The 26,247-nt window shown below is 47.3% G+C and overlaps 1 protein-coding gene across 1 annotated transcript in view; it reads right to left on the bottom strand.

Moving 5' to 3' along the window:
• The window catches only part of LOC120924566 (probable carboxypeptidase X1), a 132,271-nt gene that overhangs the window by 75,369 nt on the left and 30,655 nt on the right, over positions 1-26,247 (bottom strand). The window contains exons 3-4 of the mRNA XM_040335551.1: positions 7,457-7,566; positions 3,389-3,528 (exon numbers count right to left, since the gene is read on the bottom strand). Coding sequence (XP_040191485.1) covers positions 3,389-3,528; positions 7,457-7,566 — 250 coding nt within the window. The remainder of the gene's footprint in view (positions 1-3,388; positions 3,529-7,456; positions 7,567-26,247) is intronic.

Here is a 26,247-nt window from a genome sequence, read left to right as displayed (position 1 = left end):
ATTGGAAGTAAATTCACCACCAACCTGCAGGGCCGTTTTTAGGCTTAATTTTTTAAACGGGCTGTAAAGCTAGTACAGACGGCAGGAAAAAAGCGGCGTTTTTAACGCAATTTTTTCCACGTTTTGCATTGAATTCAATGCACGTTTTGCCGCACTAGTTTACAGCCGCGTTTTTCTCTCACTATTTAAAATCAATGGTTCCCTATGGGAGCCCATTGATTTGAATAGAGGTCACACCAAGATGATCCGACTTGCGTGGCGGCTCATGTGCGGAGAATCTTGAAGGGGAACCCCCACCCGTGAAAATTAAAAAAAAAATTGCGTGAGGTTCCCCCAAGATGATACCAAGCCCTTCGGTCTGGTATGGATCTTAAGGGGAATCCCCCACACCGGAAAAAATAAAAAAAACTGGCGTGGGGGTTCCCTCAGGATTCATACCAGATCCTTATCCGAGCACGAAGCCCGGCAGGTCAGGAAGGGGGGAAGGCAAGCGCCCCTCCTCCTACACCGTACCAGGCCACATGCCCTCTGCTTTGGGGCAACCAACGGCCAGGGTTGTCGGGAAGAGGCCCTTTACCGCATCAACATGGGGGCAAGGTGCTTTGGGGTGGGTGCTCCCCCTGCCCCAAAGCACCAACCATGTTGAGGGCATGTGGCCTGGTACGGTGTAGGAGGGGGGGGCGCTCGCCCTCCTTCCTGACCTGCTGGGCTGCGTGCTCGGATAAGGATCTGGTATGGATCCTGGGGGAACACCCACGCCGTTTTTTTTTTGGTGTGGGGGATTCCCCTTAAGATCCATACCAGACCTTTTTATTTTCGCGGGGGGTTCCCCTTCAAGATTCTCCACACACGAGCCGCCCCGCAAGTCGGCTTCATCTTGATCCGACTTCTATTGCGACCTCTATTCAAATCAATGGGCTCCCATAGGGAACCATTGATTTTGAATAGAGAAAGAAACGCCGGACGAGGCTTAACACAGCGTTAAGCCTCGTTAAATCATGTTTTCCGGCATCTGATGTCTTTGCAGCTCTGGCAGCTATCACACAAAAAAACTATCTCTAATGCCTACCTATGGTAGAGGGCGCTACAAAAGTTAAAGGGCTCTGGGATTGGGGGGGAAGGGCCCCCGGGACCCTCGTGATTTTCTGCACCGAGGCCCTAAAAGGCCTCTGCCTTCAACCATTGAAATTGAAGAAATAACACATATGCAGACCATACTAAGGATGGGATTAAGTCACTGGAACTAGAAAGTTCCAAGACAATCAACATCTGCCTTGACACATTCCATTGAGATTGGATTCAGGTGTCTATGTTACCTGTGTGGCTATAAATGTTAGGGTATTTTCAGGGGAGGGCTGGCGGCGTTAGGCCTGGGGGGGCAAGTTCAGTCAAGTGGCCATTGAACCGCCAAATCAGCTCACCATCTATGGCCCATCTGGTTTTTCAATGCAGCCTCACCAGTGCAGTCAACTCCAGTGCCCATCAATGCAGCCTGATCGATCACTGGGGCAGGTTACATGGGGGGGGGGTCAGCTATGGGTTTCAGGGTCTCATCCTAGTGATCTCAGCAGGTCCTTGCATGCCACAGCCTCCTAGGGGGGGGGGTAATGCTCCTGGCCGTGGGGTCAAGTTGCAGTCAGCACCCAGCCCTGCGTCCCGACTCCCTGAGACACCCTGCCTCTGCCTGCTTACAAAAATACAGTCTCCGGGAGTTGTAGTTTACTCTGCGCTGCTCTGTTTTCCACCCACCGGGAGCTTGAGCGTGGACTACAACTCCCAGGAATGCAACAGCTAGCGGTCGGCCGCCGCCCCAGGTCCAACTTCCTAGACCAGAATAAAAAAAAATGGTAGCGGGCAGCGGCTGCTGCCCATTTTGAACATAAGTCAGGGCGGCCTGGGAGGCAATTTCCACCCTGCCCCCTGGCCCAGCCCTCCCCTGGTGTATTTTCCTGACATTGGAAATAAAAAAGTGGCTTGGATAAGCTGCTGAAAGTCTTCAGCATTAAAAAAGACAAGATCCCACCCCCCCCCCCCCCACCCAGAAAACTCCACTTTAACCGCTTCCATACCGGGCACTTACGCACCTTCCTGCCCAAGCCAATTTTCAGCTTTCAGCACTGTCGTACTTTGAATGACAATTGCGCGGTCGTGCTACACTATATCCAAACAATTTTTATATCATTTTGTTCCCACAAATAGAGCTTTCTTTTGGTGGTATTTGATCACCTTTGCGGTTTTTATTTTTTGCGCTATAAACAAAAGAAGAGCGACAATTAAAAAAAAAAAAACACAATATTTTTTACTTTTTTATTTAATAAATATCACAATTTTTTTTAAAAAAACTTTTTTTTTCCTCAGTTTAGGCCGATACGTATTCTTCTACATATTTTTGGTAAAAAAAAATCGCAATAATCATATATTGATTGGTTTGCGCAAAAGTTATAGCGTCTACAAAATAGGTGATAGATTTATGGCATTTTTATTTTATTAATTTTTTTACTAGTATTGGTGGCGATTTGTGATTTTTTACTGTCACCGTGACATTGCGGCGAACACATCGGACACTTTTGACACGTTTTTGGGACCATTCACATTTATACAGCGATTAATGCTATAAATATACATTGATTACTGTGTAAATGTGACTGGCAGGGAAGGGGTTATCCACTAGGGGGTGTTGAAGGGGTTAATATGTTCCCTAAGATGTGTTATAACTGTAGGGGGGAGGGGACTCTCAAGGGGAGGAGACCGATGTGTGTTCCTCTGTACTGGGAACACACCATTGGTCCTCTCACCGCTGACAGGAGGTGGATCTGTGTGTTTACACCCCATCATTACACACCCACAGATCCACACTCCTGCCGTGATTACCGACAATCGCGGGCACCCGGCGGCAATCGCGGCCGCCGGGCACCCGCGCCGGGTCACGAGCGTCGCCGTGCGCGCCCTAGATCGCCGGGAACGCAGGACGTCATATGACGTCCACCCGGATCGAGGAGGGGTTCCTGCCGCCGTCATTTCACAATGAGGCGGTAGGGAAGTGGTTAAAAACACCTTTCGAACCAATAAACAACTTGCGCACACAAGTGTTAATGGGCCATGGGGCAGGTGGTCACATTAGACAATGGTCCTGTTCTCAGAACGGTCCTAAAGGTACTCTTGTGCCGCGTACACACGATCGGTTTTCCTGACGGTAATAGTCAGATGAGAGCTTATGATCGGGAATCCCGACCGTGTGTATGCTCCATCGGACTTTTTCCAACAGGCCGGCAAAAGATAGAGAGCCGGTTCTCTTTTTTTCCTGTCGGGATTTTTTCCCGTCAGAAATCCAGAGCGTGTGTACGGGGCTTTAGGGTTTCAGTGTGGCGGAGCTGTGTGGGATACTCACGTCCATATTGAGTTCTTGCCCTGTGTGATGACTCCGGTGAAATTGGTCAGTCTCCTGGCATCGATTTCCAACCACTGGTTCTTGTTCTTTTCACCGGCACACCAGGCACCATCGTAGAAGTCATCATCATCGATCCCGGACTGAGAAGAAGAGAAATATAAAGTGTAAGAAACGTCTTCTTCCTAACCGGGAATTCTTGCATATAAGGAGAGGGGTACACATAAAACTTTACAGGGGGGCTTCATATTTTTACAGAACACATCCCTAATGCTCCTCTCCTGAAATACTCTGCTCTGCCGGAGGACTCTGCTCCTTCCTCTATAACTCTCCTCTCCTGAAATACTCTGCACTGCTGGAGGACTCTGCTCCTTCCTCTATAACTCTCCTCTCCTGAAATACTCTGCTCTGCTGGAGGACTCTGCTCCTTCCTCTATAACTCTCCTCTCCTGAAATACTCTGCTCTGCTGGAGGACTCTGCTCCTTCCCCTGACTCTCCTCTCCTGAGATACTCTGCACTGCTGGAGGACTCTGCTCCTTCCTCTATAACTCTCCTCTCTCCTGATATACTCTGCTCTGCTGCAGGACTCTGCTCCTTTCTCTATAACTCTTCTCTCCTGAAATACTCTGCACTGCTGGAGGACTCTGCTCCTTCCTCTATAACTCTCCTCTCCTGAAATACTCTGCTGGAGGACTCTGCTCCTTCCTCTATAACTCTCCTCTCCTGAAATACTCTGCCCTGCTGGAGGACTCTGCTCCTTCTTCTATAACTCTCTTCTCCTGAAATACTCTGCTGGAGGACTCTGCTACTTCCTCTATAACACTCCTCTCCTGAAATACTCTGCTGGAGGACTCTGCTCCTTCCTCTATAACCCTCCTCTCCTGGAATACTCTGCTAGAGGACTCTGCTCCTTCCTCTATAACCCTCCTCTCCTGGAATACTCTGCACTGCTGGAGGACTCTGCTCCTTCCTCTATAACTCTCCTCTCCTGATATACTCTGCTGGAGGACTCTGCTCCTTCCTCTATAACTCTCCTCTCCTGATATACTCTGCTCTGCTGGAGGACTCTGCTCCTTCCTCTATAACTCTCCTCTCCTGAAATACTCTGCTGGAGGACTCTGCTCCTTCCTCTATAACTCTCCTCTCCTGATATACTCTGCTCTGCTGGAGGACTCTGCTCCTTCCTCTATAACTCTCCTCTCCTGAAATACTCTGCTGGAGGACTCTGCTCCTTCCTCTATAACTCTCCTCTCCTGAAATACTCTGCCCTGCTGGAGGACTCTGCTCCTTCCTCTATAACTCTCCTCTCCTGATATACTCTGCTGGGGGACTCTGCTCCTTCCTCTATAACTCTCCTCTCCTGATATACTCTACACTGCTGGAGGACTCTGCTCCTTCCTCTTTCCATTTGTTACTTTTTACGTGCTTCTGAAAGCACAAACACTCCCAGAACTAAAATCAGCCGAGTGTAAATCTGTTCTTTCAGCGAAGTTGAACCATTTCTGAAAGTCCTTATAAAAATGAAAACAGCCGCCCTCACATTTTCCTTGAAAGTAGGCTTAATGGTCTATTTGCAGAAAGTTTCCAGCTACAGGGCAGCCAGAACAGAGACGGAAACCTTCCTCTTCTGAGATCAGCGCTCAATGTTACATGAAATCACTAATACTGGTGCTGATTGTTACATATCCAGAATTCTGCACCATATAACTATTTTAAAGGCGAATAATTAGTAAAGCTAAAATGTGATCTGCTTATATTTTGACTTGCCCCCCCCCCCCCCTCCTCCTCCTGTCAACATGATGATGAACATTTTAGATATCAAAGTCCCCTCCCAGACTTTGAACATTATACGATTGACATATTCTTAACACCCAGTAAAAGAGATTTAAAATAAGTCATCACTAACCTCTCAAACTGTTTGTACTGTGGCGCTATTCATTCTCAAATGTCCTTAAGCCCCTATTTACACTGAAGCATTTTTTTGCGTTTTCCTCTAAGCAAAATAACGCTCAACATGAAGATTCCCAGTTTATTCAACGGTGCCGATTCACACCTGAGCATCTTACTGCCCCCTTCTCGCACGACACGGTGTATGATTTTATTTTAGGGCAGAATCGAGCATTATTGACCCCATAGAGAATAGGATCAAAACGTGTGACGTGTGACACAAGCAATTTAGCATGCGGTCTCCTGCTCCTAGAAGAACTTTATGACCCCACTGATGTCCATTACAAGAACCCCTACGACCCCAGTGATACCCATTATAAGAACCTCTGTAACCCCCCATGATGTCCATTACAAAAACCTCTACGACCCCAGTGATGTCCATTACAATAACCTCTACGACCCAAGTGATGCCCATTACAAATACCTCTACGACCCCAGTAATGCCCATTACAAAAATCTCTACGACCCCAGTGATGCCCATTACAAAAACCTCTATGACTCCAGTAATGTCCATTACAAGAACCTCTACGACCCCAGTGATGTCCATTACAAGAACCTCTACGACCCAAGTGATGCCCAGTACAAAAACCTCTACAACCCCAGTGATGTCCATTACTAAAACCTCTACAACCCCAGTGATGTCCATTGCAAGAACCTTTAAGACCCCAGTAATGTCCAATACAAGAACCTCTACAACCTCCGTGATGTCCATTACAAAAACCTCTACAACCCCAGTGATGCCCATTACAAAAACCTCTACAACCCCAGTGATGCCCATTACAAAAACCTCTACAACCCCAGTGATGTCCATTACAAGAACCTCTATGACTCCATTGATGTCCATTACAAGAACCTCTACAACCCAAGTGATGCCCATTACAAAAACCTCTACAACCCCAGTGATGCCCATTACAAATACCTCTATGACCCCAGTGATGCCCATTACAAGAGCCTCTATGACTCCAGTAATGTCCATTACAAAAACCTCTACAATCCCAATGATGTCCATTACAAGAACCTTTATGACTTCATTGATGTTCAATACAAGAACCTCTACAACCTCCGTGATGTCCATTACAAAAACCTATACAACCCCCGTAATGCCCATTACAAGAACCTTTAAGACCCCAGTAATGTCCATTACAAGAACCTCTACAACCTCCGTGATGTCCATTACAAAAACCTCTACAACCCCAGTGATGCCCATTACAAAAACCTCTACAACCCAAGTGATGCCCATTATAAGAACCTCTGTAACCCCCCATGATGTCCATTACTAAAACCTCTACAACCCCAGTAATGCCCATTACAAAAATCTCTACGACCCCAGTGATGCCCATTACAAAAACCTCTACAACCCAAGTGATGTCCATTATAAGAACCTCTATGACTCCATTGATGTCCATTACAAGAACCTCTACAACCCCAGTGATGCCCATTACAAAAACCTCTACAACCCCAGTGATATCCATTACAAGAACCTCTATGACCCCAGTGATGTCCATTACAAAAACCTCTACAACCCCTGATCCCCCTCCTCGGGACCACATGTCCCATAATGCCTGGTGCCATAGCACATGCGTGTCCCATCTAGCCAGCTCTGGTTCTCTGTGCATGGTGCCACCATCCATGTGTGTCTAATCTAGCCCACTCTGGCTACCTGTGCATGGTGCCACCATCAATGTGTGCCCAATCTAGCCCATTCAGGCTTTTTGTGCATGGCGCCACCATCCATGTATTCTCAATCTAGCTTACTCTGGCTATCTGTGCATGATGCCACCATCCATGTGTGCCCAATCTTGTCAACTCTGACTCTATGTGCATGGTGCCATCATCCATGGTCACCCAATCCAGCCCACCGTGACTCTCTGTGCATGGCGCCGCCACCCACGTGTGCCCAATCTAGCCCACTCTGGCTGCCTGAGCATGGCGCCACTATCCATGTATGCCCTTTCTAGCCCACCATCATTCTCTGTGCATGGTGCCACCATCCATGTGTGCCCATTCTAGCCCACTCTGGCTACCTGTCCATGTGTGCCAAATCTAGCCCACTCAGACTCTCTGTGCATGGAGCCACCATCCATGTGTGCCCAAACAGTTTCATGCCCACCCAGCCATCTCACCTGAATATTTAGGCGTCCACGGTGGGCCCCCAGGCCATAGCGTTTGATGCTGGATGCACGCAGTTGGTTGTCTGAGACCCTCAAAGACTCTAATCCCAATGGAGGACACGCTGCAAAGGGAAAAGCATAAGCCATTCATTACTAAACAGTGACAAGTCCAACAATAAACCCCACAAGTGTGACTACAGAGGGTGAAAACAAATCATGATGTCACAGGATTTAAAAATGCAGGTAATTCAGCAAGAGGGGTGAGTCTACTCTACAGGAGCAAAGTATCTCTGGTAGAGTGGGCATAGTAAGGCAAGTCAAATCCAGGCCACGGGAAATCGTGGGTGCGCGATATACGCCGATCCCCGCTGTCTCTGAGCGCCGCAGCCTAGAGCCGAGCTGAGCCAAGTGTACTGCGCACTCGGCTAGGCTCGGCCACGCTCGGCTCCGCCCGCCGCAGCCTAGAGCCGAGTGTACTGCGCACTCGGCTAGGCTCGGCCACGCTCGGCTCCGCCCGCAGCCACCCGAGAGGAGCCGAGAGAAGCCGAAACAAGCCGAGAGGAGCCGAACACACAGGAAATCCGGCACCTCTCGGCTCGGCCGAGGCGCCAAATCCAAAAACAAACAACGCTGCGACCCCGGGCAAGGTGCAGATGGACTCGCAGACGGACACGCTGGATGGAGACCTGGATGGAGGCCGCAGACAGACACCTCCTAGCAGGGGCAGCCAATGTTACGTATACCCGTCGTTCCCGCGTCGCGAAATTTCAAATTTACGTAGTTTGCGTAAGTGATTCGTGAATGGCGCTGGACGCCATTCACGTTCACTTTGAAGCAAATGACGTCCTTGCGACGTCATTTGCCGCAATGCACGTCGGGAAAGTTTCCCGACGGAGCATGCGCTCTACGATCGGCGCGGGAACGCGCCTAATTTAAATGATTCCCGCCCCCTACGGGATCATTTAAATTGCGCGCGCTTACGCCGGGCATTTTGCCGGCGCGCCCACGCAATTTACGGAGCTACTGCTTCGTGAATCAAGGGCAGCGCAGTAAATTTGCGGGGGCGCAGGGCAAAAACGTTGCCCTGCGCCTCCGTAAAAAAAGCGCAATTGTACCTGAATCTAGCCCTATGTAAATATAAAATTCATGAATACAGGCAATCGGGTGAATGTAGCCAGTAATCTTCTGATTATTGCACTTCAAATATTCGTCTAACTTAGAACGTCTAACGTAGAACTTGCTTTCCCTATTGGGAAGCCTCAGCACACTGTGACCCTTCTTAGCAGTTTTCCGTAATTCTGTGACTTGGCTTTGGCCCCAGTTTAAAAGATAAGCAGAAAGTTTTTGGGTACAATCTGAGAATGATATTATTTTTAAGGAATGCTGGATGGCCACTTTCCAAAATTCTGAAACCTGCTGGGAACACAACAGGATTTCTCAATACCCCCATTTAGGCCCAAGGAGACGCCGAATGATTCTGGATTGAATTGGGCCTACGGCACATCCCAGATCACTCTTATCTTGTGTCTATTTGTGGTCTTCTGACTTTCGTCATTCTCTTTTCCCAAAGCATGCTCGAGCTCAAGAACTTCTCAATGACCCCCCCCCCCACTTTACTAATAACCCCCCCTCTTCCCTTTCCTCTATTTCTCTCCCCCACTCTCTCTCTTCCTTTCTGTTTCCTCCCCCTATATTCATTTTCTTCCATTTAACTCAAAAACTGGTATGTTTCGACACCAGTTGGACACCCCACATTACTCTCCCCCCGTGCACTGATACCCAAATTCTTCAAGGGTACCGGGGCTAAACCCTATTTAAATGTAAGTGATTAGTTGACCCGTCAACGCAAAACTCTAGTTTCACACCTCCTAGGTATTTGGGTACCTTGCACACCTACATTGTTGTTCCTGTGTTATTACCCTCAGTGTACTTACCTTTAGTTCAGATACTACTATCGATCATATACAGTGGAACCTCGGATTACGAGCATAATCCGTTCCAGGAGAATGCTCGTAATCCAAAGCCCTCGCATATCAAAGCGAGTTTCCTCATTGAAGTCAATGGAAACTAAAATAATTTGTTCCAAATTGACTTCCATGGCATGTAGCCAGAGGTGGGGGGCGCCGGAGAGACTCGGAAACGCACAGAAAGGCCTGAAGACACCTCGGCTGACCTCGGAAAACCTCGTAAAGGCTCTGGAACTGACTATTTCCAAGTCTTTTCGTGCATTTCCGTTCGGCGCCACCTCAGGCCAAACGCTGTACTGCACACCTCTTTGGCTTGAATCCTGCTCATTTTGCGAGACAACACTCGCAAACTGAGTTAGGATTTTTTCAAATACAGCGCTCGTATTGCAAAACGCTCTTTAATCGCGTTACTCGCAATCCGAGCGAGGTTCCACTGTATATGCTACTTCGTTTGTGCCACATATTCTGTAAAGCTACCCTTTCATTGTATGTTGCATACCACTAAATAAAAAAAATAATAATAACTTCTCAACGACTACGCCTGGTACATAATGTACACAACCAGCAGGTCAATGCTGGAGTCCTTTGAACCTTGAACAGAACTGTGACAATCCTTTAGCGGGCATACAAATTACAATCTGAATGTACAATATCTGTAAAATGTCCTTTAGATTTACAAAAAGAAACATTATAACTTAAAGTCCTACCTAAACTATCCATGCCATTCAATATCTAATCAAGTAGGCCCATAGTTGTCGGATAATCTGAAGGACATTGTACAATCAGACTGTAATGTGGGTGGTCGACCTAACTGAGGTTGACCAGATACAGACAGACGTCTCCCCTAGAAAGAGCTTAAAGGGGGCCTATGAAGCCTTCCTGACACAAGGATGACACAAGGATGAGAAGGCCTATGAGGCCTTCCTGACACATGGATGAGATTATGGCCTATGAGGCCTTCCTGACACATGGATGAGATTATGTAACAAGAAGAGGGTGGTTCCACAATTTTCGATGCATGTTCTATTTGAGGGACCCTCTACTAGGAGGGGAGACATCTTCCAACTAGCCAGCATTATCTCCAAATCCTACAAAACTCTAGTCTCCCCTAGAAAGAAAGCTTAATGGTGGAATATGAAGCCTTCCTGACACAAGGATGAAATTATGTAACCAGAAGAGGGTGGTTCCACAATTTTCAATAATTGTTCCAATTGAGGGACCCTCTACTAGGAGGGGAGACATCTTCCAACTAGCCAGCATTATCTCCAAACTCTAGTCTACCCTAGAAATAAAGCTTAAATGTGACCTATAAAGCAATCCTGACACAAGGATGAGATTATGTAACAAGAAGAGGGTGGTTCCACAATTTAGATGCGTGTTCAATTGGAAGGATCCTCTACTGATCGCTGGGAGGGGAGACATCTTCCAACTAGCCAGCATTATCTCCAAACCCTACACTACAACTGGTTCCACAATTTTCAAATATTGTTCCAATTGAGGGATTATTTATTGACTGCCAGGAGGGTAGACAACTTCCAACTAGCCAACACCATCTCCAAACTCTAGTCTCCCCTAGAAAGAAAGCTTAATTGGAGCATATGAAGCCTTTCTGACACAAGGATGAAATTATGTAACTAGCAGAGGGTGGTTCCACAATTTTCAATGATTGTTCTATTTTGAGGGACCCTCTACTGAAAACGAGGGGGGTAAACATCTTTCAACTAGCCAACACTGAGTGAGAAACTTATATAGCGCAACACATGCGAACTGAATCGCCTCTGGGCGCTTGGTATCCATTTCCTGGGCCCTCAGAAGAGATGGGTTTTGATCTTTCTCCTAAAGACCAAGTGGTTTACCTCCAGCCGGATGGTGTTTGGTAGAGCGTTCCATAATCTGGGACCTTGGAATGCAAATCTCCGTTCTCCTTTGGACTTGTATCTGGCTTTGGGTATCTGGAGTAGATGACGAGAGTCCCTTTTGGGCATAGGGTGACTGAGAAAATGTATCTTGGACTACTTCAAATGGGACAGGAATATTCATTAACAATATCTCTCAAGAAATATGAAGATTAGGGTTTTCCCAATACCACTTTTTTAAGACTGAGTACGAGTACCGATACTTTTTTTCAAGTACTCGCCGATACCGAATACCGATACTTTTTTTAAATGTGTCCCCAAATGCAGCCATGTCCCCCCACAAATGCAGCCATGTCCCCCCCATATATGCAGCCATGTCCCCCCATATCTAGCCATGTCCCCCCCCATATGCAGCCATGTCCTCCCCATATCTAGCCATGTCCCCCCATATCCAGCCATGTCCCCCCATATGCAGCCATGTCCCCCCATATGCAGCCATGTCCCCCCATATGCAGCCATGTCCCCCCCATATGCAGCCATGTCCCCCCCATATCCAGCCATGTCCCCCCCATATATGCAGCCATGTCCTCCCCATATCCAGCCATATCCCCCCATATGCAGCCATGTCCCCCCATATCCAGCCATGACCCCCCCCATATCCAGCCATGACCCCCCCCATATCCAGCCATGTCCCCCCCATATGCAGCCATGTCCTCCCCATATCCAGCCATGTCCCCCCCCAAAAAAAGCAGCCATGTCCCCCTTACCATACATGCTGCCGCATCCCCGCTGCCGCGCCGCATCCCCGCTGCCGCGCCGCATCCCCGCTTGGTTAATACGCGCGGGGAACATTACAGCTTTGAATAGCTGTAGTCTTTCGCGCCGCGCTGCGTATAGACACTCCCCCTTGCTCGGGATTGGACAGTTCATCCGAGCAAGGGAGAGTGTCTATACGCGGCGCGGCGGGAAAGACTACAGCTATTCAAATGAATGCTGTAATGTTCCCCGCCCGTATTAACCAAGCGGGGATGCGGCGTAGCGGTGGTATGCGTCGGCGGCGGGGGCAAGTATTCTATTTTGGTATCGGGGGTATTTGCGGGAGTACGAGTACTCCCGAAAAATACTCGGAATCGGTCCCGATACCAATACTAGTATCGGTATCGGGACAACCCTAGTGAAGATGTTAGCCCCTGTACACTGTAAGGTCTATGCCCAGGAAGTATAACTTTTTATTTGGGCATTCCAGGAAGTTCAATGTAACAGGCCGACCGTCTATTGCTTAACGATGCTAATGTCATAAACTCCAACCACCTGTCTATCTGTTGTTTATTATCATGTAAATGAGTCTAGGATAACTTCTAAGGCCTCGTACACACGATAGGTTAACCAGAGGACAACGGTCTGAAGGACCGTTTTCTTCAATCAAAACCGATCGTGTGTGGGCCCCATAGGTTATTTAACCATAGGTTAAAAAAAAGCCAACTTGCTTTAAAATTAACCTATGGATTGGTAACCGATAGGTCAAAACCGATCGTTAGTAGACACGACCATCGGTAAAAACCCACGCATGCTCAGAATCAAGTCGACGCATGCTTGGAAGCATTGAACTTCGTTTTTTTCAGCACGTCGTTGTGTTTTACGTCACCGCGTTCTGACACGATCGGTTATTTAACCTATGGTGTGTAGGCGTGACGGACCATCAGTCAGCTTCATCGGTTAACCTATGACAACGGTCCTTCAGACCGTTGTCCTCTGGTTAACCTGTCGTGTGTACAAGGCTTAAGGGTCTTTCATTGTTGCTTGTGCTAATTGACCCTGTAATTGTGTGAAGGAGTTCTGTGTTTATATGTGTGATAATGTATATTGTAGTCTAGGAGACAGCAAGACTAGGACCTGAAAAGGTCATGCCTATGAGTCACCAATGCTGTCTAAGGGATTAGTTAATGAGCTCATGTTAATTAGGTTCCTGGTCACAGGTGTATTGCTGGAGTGGTATGAGCAGGTTGTAGGAACCTCCTCTTTTTCTGTATATAAGACTGTATTCCCCAATAAAGATTGATATTCCTGTTTGACTCTCAACACAGAGCCTCATCTCGTATTTGGGGAAGAATTATTCCTATGGGTTTCTTTTTCACCTGATTGGAGTGTCTGATAGCTGCCTTGTGTTCGGGAATAGACTGTCCTAAATGACTTTAAACCCTTTCATACATGGGGTGTCGTTGTAACTAGAAGAGGGTAGTTCCACAATTTCCGACGCGTGTTCTATTTGAGGGACCATCTACTGACCGCGAGGAGGGTAGACATCTTTCAACTAGCCAACACCATCTCCAAACTCTACAAAACTCTAGTCTCCCCTAGAAAGAAAGCTTAAAGGGGGGCATTCAACATCATCTGTTCTCCACATATAACACTGTTTTACTGTCAAAACACAGGGGTAGAGATGTTAATTCACAGATTCAGTCGTGTAGGATTAACCTCTATGAAGCCTTCCTTACACCAAGGATAGGAATATTTAACTAGAAGAGGATGGTTTCACATTTTTTAAATCTCCCATCCTCTTCTTGGAGAATCAAAATTTTGCAACGGCTACTCGGGTGTTGGACCCAATGATGGATCTACCAGGGTTGCAAAGGTCGTACCTGCGAGTGGCCCTGGCATTTCGCCACCGTGGGGGGGCCCAAGACAGCAGGAAGGGGGCCGCTGCAGAACATGTGAAAGGGTACCACTGCAGGAGTAAAGGGCCCCGGGCTTGGAGGAAAGGGCAGAGAAAACGATGGAAAGGACCCTGGCAGTCAGGAAAACGTAAAGTTTTTTTGTATTGAGGCCCTGAAGGTTCTAGTTATGCCTTTGCCCATTCCCACTTCTAACACCAAATGCAGACCTATACTGTCTGCTCTCCAGTGTACGGATGTCTGGTTTGAAACCCTACTATGGCACCTCATTGTTCACCACGCACTGACCACCCATATCGGGAGCTCAGTGGCGGTGCGTCCATAGAGGGCGCAGGAGCGCCCCCCTCTCCTGCACCGCCACTGAAATACAAAACATATATTCATGCATTGCATGAATATATGTATTGTTGCTGCCGCCCACTATTCAGATGGCCAGCCCCCTGGTGAGCGCCGGCCATCTGAATAACGGCACCTGGTTGGCTTTGGAAGTGCCTATCAGAGCCAGCGGCTCTGATACTCTTTCCGATTACAGCCTGAGGGCTGTAATCGACTTCCCAATAGTTATCCAGGGAACCCACAGGGGGTGGGTAGACCTCTTTCCACTGGCCACAACTATTAGCCATTAGCCTCTATTATCTCCAAGCGTGACCAAGTTTACACCATGATCCTTGGTCCCAGGACCCTGACAATACTTCCAGTACAGCAGACCCTAAGAATATATTTACATGTATGGCGGTCTGTGGCCACTGGTATGCACTCTGACTTTCCAAGCTGATACTAAAGCATGATGACACCCTTTGCTAAAGGTAAAAGAAGAAGATTTTGGCCCGGATTCACATACACTTACGCCGATGTATCTACAGATACGCCGCGTAAGTGCACGGATGCGCCATTGTATCTATGCGCCTGAGTCTGCAAGCAAGATACGCCTGAAATTTGGCTTCATACGACCAATGTAAGTTTCCTACGCCGTCGTATCTTGGGCGTATATTTACGCTGGCCGCAAGGGGCGCTTCCATTGATTTACCCGCTGAATATGTAAATGACCGAGATACGCCTATTCACGAACGTACTTGCGCCCGTCGCTGTAATATACGCCGTTTACGTAAGGCGTACGTCCGGCGTAAAGTTATTCCACCTAAAGGAGGCGCATCCCATGCAAAGGTATGGACGACGGAACAGCCGTTGAATTTTACGTTGTTTACGTAGGACTACGTGAATAGGGCTGGGCGTAGCTTACGTCAAGTCGTAGGCAGTGATTCGACGTATCTTATGGAGTATTTTAGACGTGATTCTGAGCATGCGCACTGGGATGTGTCCACGGTACGGCACATGCGCCGTTCGTTCGGACCATCATTTGCATGGGGTCACGGTTCATTTAAATGGATCACGCCCACCGTCCACCTACTTTGAATTAGGCGGGCTTACGCCGAATAATTTACGTTACGTTGGCGCAACGTAGGGAGCGAGTGCCTTGTGAATACTGTTCTTGCCTCTCTATGTTAAGTCGGCGTAGCGCATATGAGATGCGCTACGCCGGCAGAAAGATGCACGGCTCTACGAGAATCCGGCCCAATGTCTTCTGGCTGGAGGTATCGCTGTTTGCAAATAACTGGTACAACGTCCAAACAATGGTATCATATGAAAGGCGCATCTTGTTACAGTCCATAGAACCCATATCTGGTATATTTTTAAGTCTTTACTCGCAGGTCAGTGATGAGTGTTGAGTGCCTTAAGGCCCATGACAAGGAAAGCCCATGAGGAGGTACCAAACACTGTTTCACTAGTCTACACCTTTCTTCTCTGAGGTAGGTCTTACGTCTATACTCTCCACTAGACTCGATTCTCCCTAAATGAAGGGACCTGCCAGAAGATCAGGATTTACCAGTCATTTCCCTTAAGGGATGTCAAAAGCTAAGGGAAATATGTTAAAAATGTGTATAAATCTTGCGCCTGATAAATTAAAAATGTTAAATTTAAATATAAGCCGCTATCCTCAACTGACCAAAGATGTAGTGAAAAAAGTTAATATATAGTAATGGGGGCCAGGGCCGTCTTTACCGCAGGGCAAATGGGGCAGGTGCCCTGGGCCCTGTCACTGTTGGGGGCCCAAAGCATCCCCCTTTGAAAAAAAAAAAAAAAAAAAAATTTTTTTTTTTTTTTTTTTTTTTTAGGGGTCCGGAGGCCCCCCGGGGCCCGGAGGACCCCAGGGCCCCAGATGGCAACCCCCCTTTTTTTTATTTATTTTTAAATAAAAAAAAAATTATATATTTTTATTAAAGGGACAATTTTTTAATATATTTTTATTTTATTTTTTATTAAAGGGCCAATTTTTTTTTAGAGGTCTGGGGGTCCCCAGGGGCCCATTGTTCCCCAGGGCCCCGGATGACAACCCCCCTTTTTTTATTAAAAAAAATCTTTTTTTATATATATATATATATATATATATATATATATATATATATATATATATATATATATATATATATAAATGTTTGTTATTATTATTATAGGACCCAGAGGTCCCCAGGGCCCCGGATGGCAACCCCCTTTTTTTTATAAAAAACATTTTTTTTATATATTTTATTTCTTTTTTTTCTTTTTATATATATATATATATATATATATATATATATATATATTTTTTTTTTTTTTTTTATTAAAGGGCTCAGAGGTCCCCATGTGGCAAACACCCTTTATCTTTTTTATAAATGTTTATTTTTTTATTTTTGTTTATATATTTTTTTATTTAAGGGCCCAGAGGTCCCCAGGGCCCTGGATGGCAACCCCCCCTTTTTTTTTATAAATGTTTCTTTATATATATTTTTTTTATTAAAGGGCCCAGAGGTCCCGGATGGCAACCCCCTTTTTTTTGTAATTTATTTTTATTAAAAAAAAAATATTAAAGGGCCCAGAGGTCCCCAGGGCCCCAGATGGCAATGGCAACCCCCTTTTTAAAATATATTTTTTATTTCTTTTTTATTTTTATTAAAAGGGCCCAGAGGTCCCCAGGGCCCCGGATGGCTACACCCCTTTTTTATATATATTTTTCTTTATTTCTTTCTTTATTTCTTTTTTTGTAAAGGGCCCCCCCGCTTCTAAATTTGCGGCAGCCCCCCCCCCCCCTGCTTCTCAATTTCAGGCGGCAGCACCCCCCATCCCGGTTCTCTGCTCCAGGGGGCCCATGCCTGAAGCTGTGTAAGTGGCCCCATAATTCCTGATGGCGGCCCTGCCGCCCGTTAAGCCCCTGTGCTGCCCACAAATCAGGCTGAAAATCATCAGCGGCACGCAGCCAGTGACAGTACTGCTTCCCTTCCCAGTGTTTTAAAATGTACAGCACCCCTGGCTTCCCTTTAGACGCGCACTTCTCCCTTCCTGCCACTGGGTGCTGCTTGCATATAAAAGTGAATTAGAATGTGATTTTATAACATCCCCAGTTTGCTCTTCCCGAAGCTGACTTCTTCATGTCCTGCTCCTCAAGGTATGTCACTGTTTGCTAATCTATATTGTAAATAGAAGTTTTCTGTAGAGTGTGCCCAAAGTCTTTATAATATTTGATGATTCACTGCAGGTCTGGTCAGTGTTTTAAAAAGTTCCTCTATTTTACACATGGCATGGCATGGGGTCACAGCACTGTCTGTCCATTCTGCTTTAGCACCATGGGACCCCATGCCATGCCATGTGTAAAATAGAGGAACTCTTTAAATCACAGACCAGACCTGCAGTCCAGGCTGAGTAAAGCCTCAGAGCACATGACATTACTGTCTGTATTTAACTGCTTGATGGGCTTTTTTTGGGCCTGGCTGGTTCACATGTATGTGTTTTGGCGGCCCACATTTGCGCAGGCACAGCAGCCCATTCATTTGAATGGGCCGCCATGCCTGCGTTTCCTGCAAAGAAAAGTGCATGCCTCATGTAATAGGCTGCGCACACGGCACGCCTATGCCCATCAAGCACTGAAATACAGCACTGTCTGTCCATTATGCTGTCTGCTGTGACTTATCTGCAGTTCCCGCACTGTCAAACTTGCTGCATTTTTAGATGTTTAGGTCACGCTTTTAAAAACACAGTGCGTTTGTGTGTGCAAGAACTGCAGGTAAGTAGCATGGTGCAAGAACTGCAGGTAAGTAGCATGGTGCAAAAGCAGAATGGATTTCAAGGCAACTGTATTTTTAAAATGCTGAATGCACCTTTTTTCTGCAGGAAACGAAGGCATGGCAGCCCATTCAAATCAATGGGCTGCTGTACCTGCACACATGGGGACCGCCAAAACATACATGTGAACCAGCCAGGCCCAAAATAAGCTGGAGGGGGGCCCAAAAAAAATGTTTGCCCTGGGCCCAAACCATATTAAAGACGGCCCTGATGGGGGCGCTCAAAACATTTATAAAAATTAATACACTATCCCAGATTTCTACCACACTGCAGATTGTGTTGAGACAGATGGTTGTAGTGAGGGGGTCAACATATTTCCCTTGGGGGCACTCAAAAAATTCATAATAAAAAAATTAATTGATTACTAATAAAAAAGTGGCCGCTTACATTTGTAGGTGCCTCGGCCCCGGCACTGAGGCTGGATAGCAGTTACCATGGCTGAGTACACAAAGTCCCGTTATGGAGATGCCTGGCGTGCGTTCCACCTGTGACGGCGGTGAACCAGGGGGACCGGAAGTGACGTAATCACGTGACCTAGTTGCGCCTCGACGGCTGTTTCGTTATGCACGCGTCATCAGGAAGATGCTTCCATCCTTACCTTCATCACTTTTGGGTGTCAATTATTGTTTGCAACTGTGGTGAAGGTGAATGTAGCAAAGTCACTTTAAGTTTTGGATTGGTTCCTTCAATGGATGTTTTTCAAGAAAAAACACTATCAAGATTGTCACTATTGTGTTTTTGCACAAATTTCTTTTCAAGGACTTTATTAGGACTGGTTCAGTTCTGTTTTGTTTTGGCAATTGCATTGCAAGCAGTATCACTTTATGGTTCTGGTCCCATTCAGTTGGGTTTAGAGTCAATATATTAATCGGGTTTACACAGTGGTGTTCATATTTGTTTCACAACAATACCCGTGGTTTACATTTTACTAGTGCACTTTATCATTTAAAACTAATTTATCTGTTCTAATTTTTTCTTATAGGTTCACACACTATTTTTTAGCAATTCAGATGGTGTGGGCAGGCTGGTGTTTATATTAGTAATCAATTTTTTTTTTTATTATACATTTTTTGAGCGCCCCCAAGGAAAATATGTTGACCCCCCTCCCTACAACCATCTGTCTCAACACAATCTGCAGTGTGGTAGCAATCTGGGATAGTGTATTAACAGGAGGTTTGAATATAAATATCTGAATCTCTATCTGCTGTATAAAAGTCTCTGGACCGGCTCTTTGCTGGATTTCAGATCATTTCCCTCTGATTCATAAGCACATTCTTGCGGTAAATGTAATACAGCGCCTGACTTCTCTCCATTGGCTACACTACACGGCTCTGGTCACAGAGGAGGAAGGAAAGTAAGAGATCTACGGAAACAAAGTTATAAAAAGTAAAGGCTTTTTGACAAAAAGCATAAATAGGACTATAGACAAAGAAACATACCGTATTTATCGGCATATACCGCGCGCCGACTTATAGCGCGCACCCTAAGCTGAGAAGGGAAGTTTAGGGAAAAAACGTACATTTTGGATGTCTTGCCCGGCGTCCGTCTGTGGCCTTGCGCGGGGTCGGTCCAGCCTTGTCGGTGTCCGTCTGCTGTCTTGCCCGGCGTCCATCGGCGGTCTTGTCCGCCGTCCGTCTGCGGCGCTGCACGGGGTCTGTCGAGTGTTGCGCGGGGTCCGTCGAGTGTTGTGGGTGTCCAATCCGCACCTTGCCCGGGGTTGCGTTCCGTTGTGTGTTTGAATTTGGCGCGCTGTGCAGAGCCGGATTTCCTGCGCACTCGGCTCCTCTCGCGTGGCTGCGGGCGGAGCCAAGCGTGGCCGAGCCTAGCCGAGTGCGCAGTACACTCGGCTCGGACAATGTCAGAGACAGCGGGGATCGGCGTATATCGCGCACCCATAGTGTGCGGTATACGCCGATAAATGCGGTAATTGTATTACTAGCGAACTACAAAATGATGCAATACAAAGCCCTAATCTCCACCTAAACACACCCTCAGGATAAGAAACGATTACACATGTAACTCATGCATGCAGCCTTTTTCCAAAAATCGGATCTTATCAAAATTTAGGGGGGCGTGAAAGGACAGAAAGAAAAGCCGCACACCCAGAGACTGATGCCGCCTACACACGATCAGTCCACCCGATGAGAACGGACCGATGGACCGTATTCATCGGTTAACCGATGAAGCTGACTGATGGTCCGTCGCGCCTACGCACCATCGGTTAAAAAAACGATCGTGTCAGAACGCGGTGACGTAAAACACAACGACGTGCTGAAAAAAATGAAGTTCAATGCTTCCAAGCATGCGTCGACTTGATTCTGAGCATGCGTGGATTTTTAACCGATGGTCGTGCCTACAAACGATCGGTTTTGACCTATCGGTTAGGAATCTATCGGTTAATTTTAAAGCAAGTTGGCTTTTTTTTAACCTATGGATAAATAACCTATGGGGCCCACACACAATCGGTTTTGACCGATGAAAACGCTCCTTCAGATCGTTGTCCTCTGGTTAACCTATCGTGTGTACGCGGCATTAGTGTCCATGTAGGACTCCTTCTCGCAGCCAACAGAAACATCTCTGTCTGGATACACGCCATCTCCTCCTGAATTCCCTGTCGATTGCAAGGATCTGTTGGCAGGTGTAATCTCTTTCTTTGTAGCAGCGATCACAGGAAAGTCCTCCACACACTGAGAGAGAGTCTCAACAACCACTCCTTTACCAAGATCTTCATCTGATGAGTTGGTGCCACTCAAGGGAGATTCCATTTCTGTAATGGCCTGCAGCAATCAGCCATTTTCCTCAACCTCCTCCTGAGATGATCCAGGCTGCTGGGGAGGGTGACCACATTTCCAAACTACCATTCAGGGACACCCCCCTTCCCAAAAATCAGCTTGTGATGTAACGAATCACAGCACAGTGATCGGACACAAGAGGGGGGATTTATGATTTCTCCAATCACAAGCAGGGGGCGGGGATTGAGCTCCTCCAGGGATTCCCGGCCAGGGCAAGTACTGTCAGTGAGTAAAGCGGTGATGTGGCGGCCTTTTTTGGGGGCATCAGATTGGCCTGGGGGGGGGGTGGCTGTGTCAGTTTCATTCTGGGACACTGTATTGTCCTGGAATGAAGGTGCCCGGGACAGACCTGCAAAATGCGACAGATCCAGAGACAGGGGTAGTACTGGGGCCACCAGTGCCGATCCTGACCTCCCTGGGGCCCTAAGCAAAATTAAGCGGGGGGGGGGGGGGGGGAAGCTGCCGAAAATTACATGTCACATTAAAGCGGTGGTTCACCCTAAAAAATAAGTTTCTACCATGAAATCCAGCATACTAGCCGTGAGCTACAGTATGCCTTTATTTTATTTTTTGCGCCATACTCACAGTTCAATCCCGTAGTTAAGTTTCAGACTCCCCGCGGGGAAAGGCGTTCCTATACAGAGGGGAACATGATTTACGGCCGGCTATGGCGCGCCACGCTTCCCGAAAATAGCCGGAGTAGGACTCGGCTCTTCACGGCGCTTGCGTAAAGAGAAGGAGTTGACTGCGCAGGCGCCGTGAAGAGCCAAGTCCTATTTCGGCTATTTCCGGGAAGCGTGAGGCACCATAGCCGGCCGTCAATCATGTTCCCCTCTGTATAGGAACGCCCATTCCCCGCGGGGAGTCTGAAACTTAACTACGGGATTAAACTGTGAGTACGGCGCAAAAAAAATAAATAAAGGCATACTGTAGCTCGCGCTAGTATGCTGGATGGCATGGTAGAAAAAAAAAAACATTTTTTTTAGGGTGAACCCCCATGCAGCCAGCGAGTTGAGAAGCGGGGTGAAGGGCCGAAAATGACTTCTCATCAGGCGGGGCCTCTAGTAATTTGGGGGGCCCTCCGCAGCTTTGCGGGGCCCTAAGCAGCTTGCATAGTGAGCCTATAGGGTGGATCGGCCCTGGGGGCCACCATGTGAAGCCACCTCCTTACCCCCCATCCATACTGTCGCTGTTGCTCTGGCATCCACACGCTGGCTGGTACTTGCACAGGCACTTTCCTTCACCTGTTGGAATCTCTCCTCATTCTCATATTTCTCCTTGAACACACACATACTTTCCTTCAGAGAAGCTTCTGCTTGTTCAATGCCTCCTCTAGAGACTTTAGCTTGGAGTCTTCCCTTTTACTGCCCCCGGTCCTACTGTGCAGAGATTTATTTTTCCTGAAATCTGCTTTCAGGACAGCAAGCTTCTGTTCTTCCTTAGTAATATGGCAAAGTCTATTCACCACTCTATCCTGGAATGCTGGTAAGGGCTCTCCTTGCATAGGGACGAGCCCAGGATTCATGGCAGCTTGAGCACATGGTGTAGGCCTCATGGCCTCTGGAGAACCTCCACCTTCTACTTGCCCCACCCTCTGCATGATGGTTGTGAGGAGAAGCCTCTTGGAGAGGCCCAAGCCTCGTGTTTTTCCCAGCTGAGACCACAGCAGAGTGAATGAATGAATGACTTGTATAGCGCAACTCATGCGAACTGAATCGCTTCTGGCAGCACCTAGCAGAACAGCGCCACCTGGTGGACAGACTAATGTCACCGGCTTAGTGTTCTCTGTACAGCACTGCAGTATATGTCAGAGCTATATAAATGTATAATAATAATAGTGTGTGACTGTGGGGGGACATTAGATTGTAAGCTCCTCTGGTGCAGAGACTGATGTGACTGGCTCAGTGATTTCTGTACAGCAGTGCGGTATATGTCAGAGCCAGGGGCGTCGTTAGGCCAGGTCTTGGGGGGCTGGACCCCCGAATGGGAGCTTGAAAAGCCCCAAATCTATTTACCTGTGATTTGTATTGTTGGCCCCGGGCGCCGGGGCCCGGGACCGATCTGATGGCCGAGTTCAGCCGAGTGCGGCTGGGGCCGAGTTCGGCCGACTGCGGCTGGGGCCGAGTGCCATAGGTCCCGCCTTCTGGAGCCTGCAGCGCCAATCCAGGAGGACCATGGGACATGTGACGTGGTGCGTCCATCATAGCCTGCAGAGTCTCCAAAAGGCGGGAATTTCAAAATGCAGCCGCCAAACAATATCCCTGCTCGGGCGGGCGGCTCTCCTCCCTCTGCTCCTCGGCTCGGCAGCTCCTCTCTTCCTCCTCGGCATGGCAGCTCCTCTCCTCTCTGACAGTGACGACTCCGAGTGACTGACACCACGGCTGAGCTCAGGTAAGTCAGTGTGTGTGTGTATTATATGCCATTGTCAGTAGGTCAGTGTGTGTTAGGCAGGGCAGGACTTAGGATTGTGGGGGCCCCTGGGCTTAATAATCGAAGGCGCCCCCTGGAGCAAAGAAGCAGGGGGGGGTGGGTTGTTACCGCCGACCAATCATTGTTGTTGGGGATCTGCCGACCGACCTATCAAAGGAGGTTGTTTTTCAGCGGGGGGAGGCAGTGCGCCGACCGATCATACTTGTTGAGCGGAGGGGGGGGGGTGGTTTGGTCCGCCGACCAACCGATTACAGTTGTTCAGCGGGGCGACAGCCGCTGGACGGACTTCTTACCTCTTCCCAGGGCCACCTTCAGTAATTTTGGGGCCCCTTACACAGCTGCAGTGAAGGGCCCCCTGGATCATCGAAGTTGTTGAGCGGGGGGGCTGGGGGCTGTCGAGAATTACATCCATCTGCCAAAGTTCCTGAGCAGGGGGGGTGCCGAGGATTACATCCATCCACCGAAGTTGTTGAGCAGGGGGGGGGGGGTGCCGAAATTGCGGGAGGGTGGGGCCCATGGGCTTGAGCCCAGTCAAGCCCAATGGTAAGTCCAGCCCTGGTGTTAGGTCATGCAGGTCACTGGTCAGTGTATGTAGGTCATATAGGTCAATGCAGGTAGGTCAGTGGTCAGCATTGATGGGCACTGGTAAGTCACACAACCCCACCGCCCAGCCCCAATAAAACGCTACTCCACATACAACACCTCTAATTCCGCCACCCGAAAAACGCCACCCCCCCCCCCCCCGGGTTCTGGCTTTGGACTTCAGGCTGAAGCCCCTGGTCTTTTTGCCACCTAGCAACGCCCCTGGTCGGTCAGAGCTATATAAATCTATAATAATGTTGTTGTGTGTGACTGTGGGGGGACATTAGAGTGTAAGCTCCTCTGTTGTAGAGTTTGATGGCTCAGTGTTCTCTGTACATACTGTATATATATATATAAAAATATAGATGAAGACGTGGTCCTGATTCCCGGACTGTCACAAGCTCTGGGTAATGATGGCTGCCCTTCACTTGTGTGACTCATCTTTCCTGCGAATCGGAGGTCCAGATTCCAGAATATAGAGAATAGAACACGTGGGAACAATGTGTGACCCAAAAAGCAGCTGAATCACTTTATTATCCCAAATCTTTCTCTTCCCCCCCTCCCCCCTCTTCCCAAACCAAACTGTCCTGCTTAGAATTACAAATCAGAGTGAAGATTTCCCAGCAGAGGAGCGGAAATGCCCCAATTTTCCCTCTGATCCCGGATCGGAAACCGACCTTCTTGTGCCATATGCTTCCATATCAACTTAGGAAAATACACATTTTCTGGTATGCGTTTTCTTTGATGTGCGAGCTCACAGGGATTTAAAAATATATATATATTTTTTTTACATTGTCACTTTAAAAAAAAAAAAAAAACTGATCACTTTTATTGCTGTCACAAAGAAATGTAAACCTCCCCCGTGACAGTAATAGGTGGTGACAGGTATTCTTTATGGAGGGATCTAAAAGACCCCCAATCCCTCCTTTACACTTCAAAGTATTCAGATCACCAAAAAATGGTGGTTCTGATTACTGTTGTTTTTTTTTAATTTGCCGCCATTGGCAGCCGAGCAAACCTGGAAGTGACGGTGTGACGTCGTGACGTCGCTTCCTTGATTTTACATCAGAGACCCGGTCGGAGCCGAATCTGGCTTTGTACGGGTCTCAGCCTAGCCGGCGGACATGCCGGCTGGTGGCTCGGGTCTTCTACGTGCAGACACAACTTCAGTGTGACCAGGGGCGGACTGACCATTCGAGCACTCGGGCACTGCCCGAGGGCCCCATGCCACTAGGGGGCTCCATCAGGGTTGCCAGCCTCAGTAAAACCACTGACAGTATGTAAAAATCTGTGTTTTTTTACATCTGTCCCTGAACTGTCCCTTACCGACATTCTTTTGGTCTAAAAATCCCAAGATTATAGCTGCCTCGCTTTTCCAGTACCTTCTTAGTGTGTGTGTATACTGTGTGTGTGTATATACAGTACTGTGTGGCCCCATAATCTCCTGTTGCCCGGGGGCCCCATAATCTCCTGTTGCCCGGGGGCCCCATAATCTCCGATTGCCCGAGGGCCCCATGAGTTGTCACTCTGCTCCTGAGTGTGACATGTTTGTTGTCTATTAACTTAGCATAACATCATCTTTTATGTCTTACCAGAAAATCGGGTAATGAATTTTAATTCACAAAAACACAATATAATAAAGTGTATTTTTTCCAAAAAAATTCACATTTGAAAAACTGCTGCACAAATATTGTGTGACCTAAAAATATGCAACACCCACCATTTTATTCTCTAGGTCCTCTTCCTAAAAAAAATTACAACATTTGGGGGTTCTAAATAGGTTTCTAGTAGACATGTGCACACTGAAATATTTTGTTTCGGAATTTCGTTTTCATCCGAAAAATTAATTAATTTAGTTACTCCCGAAATTCGTTTTTATTTATTTTGTTTTGTTAAAAATTACATTCGTCCGAAAATCCGAACGAATTGAGGTCGAATCTGTCATTGAAGGCTTATGGTGTCTGTCGAATGTTCTAAGAAGATTCGACGGAGCAGCTAAACTGTACGACGCCGCAATCGTACATTTCCGGTCTAATGTTCCACCTACAAGCTATAGAAGAATCCAAATGTTGTATGACACTAGTAATAATTATATTTATTAATTATTATTACTAGTCAACCAACATTAGAATTCTTCTATAGCCTATGGGCCGAGCATTTAGACCGGAAATGTCCGCTCTTGCAATTGTATGTTTTTAGCTGCTTCGTCGAATCTTCATGTCTCTATAATGTCGAAACTTTTTTCTCTATAATGTCGAATCTTTTCGAATCTTTTCTCTCTATGTCGAATCTTTTCTCTATAATGTCGAATCTTTTCTCTCTATGTCGAATCTTTTCTCCTTATGTCGA

This window comes from Rana temporaria, chromosome 1, assembly GCF_905171775.1.
Source record: "Rana temporaria chromosome 1, aRanTem1.1, whole genome shotgun sequence".
NCBI classification, from domain to species: domain Eukaryota; kingdom Metazoa; phylum Chordata; class Amphibia; order Anura; family Ranidae; genus Rana; species Rana temporaria.
This window is presented reverse-complemented; position numbering and strand designations above follow the sequence as displayed.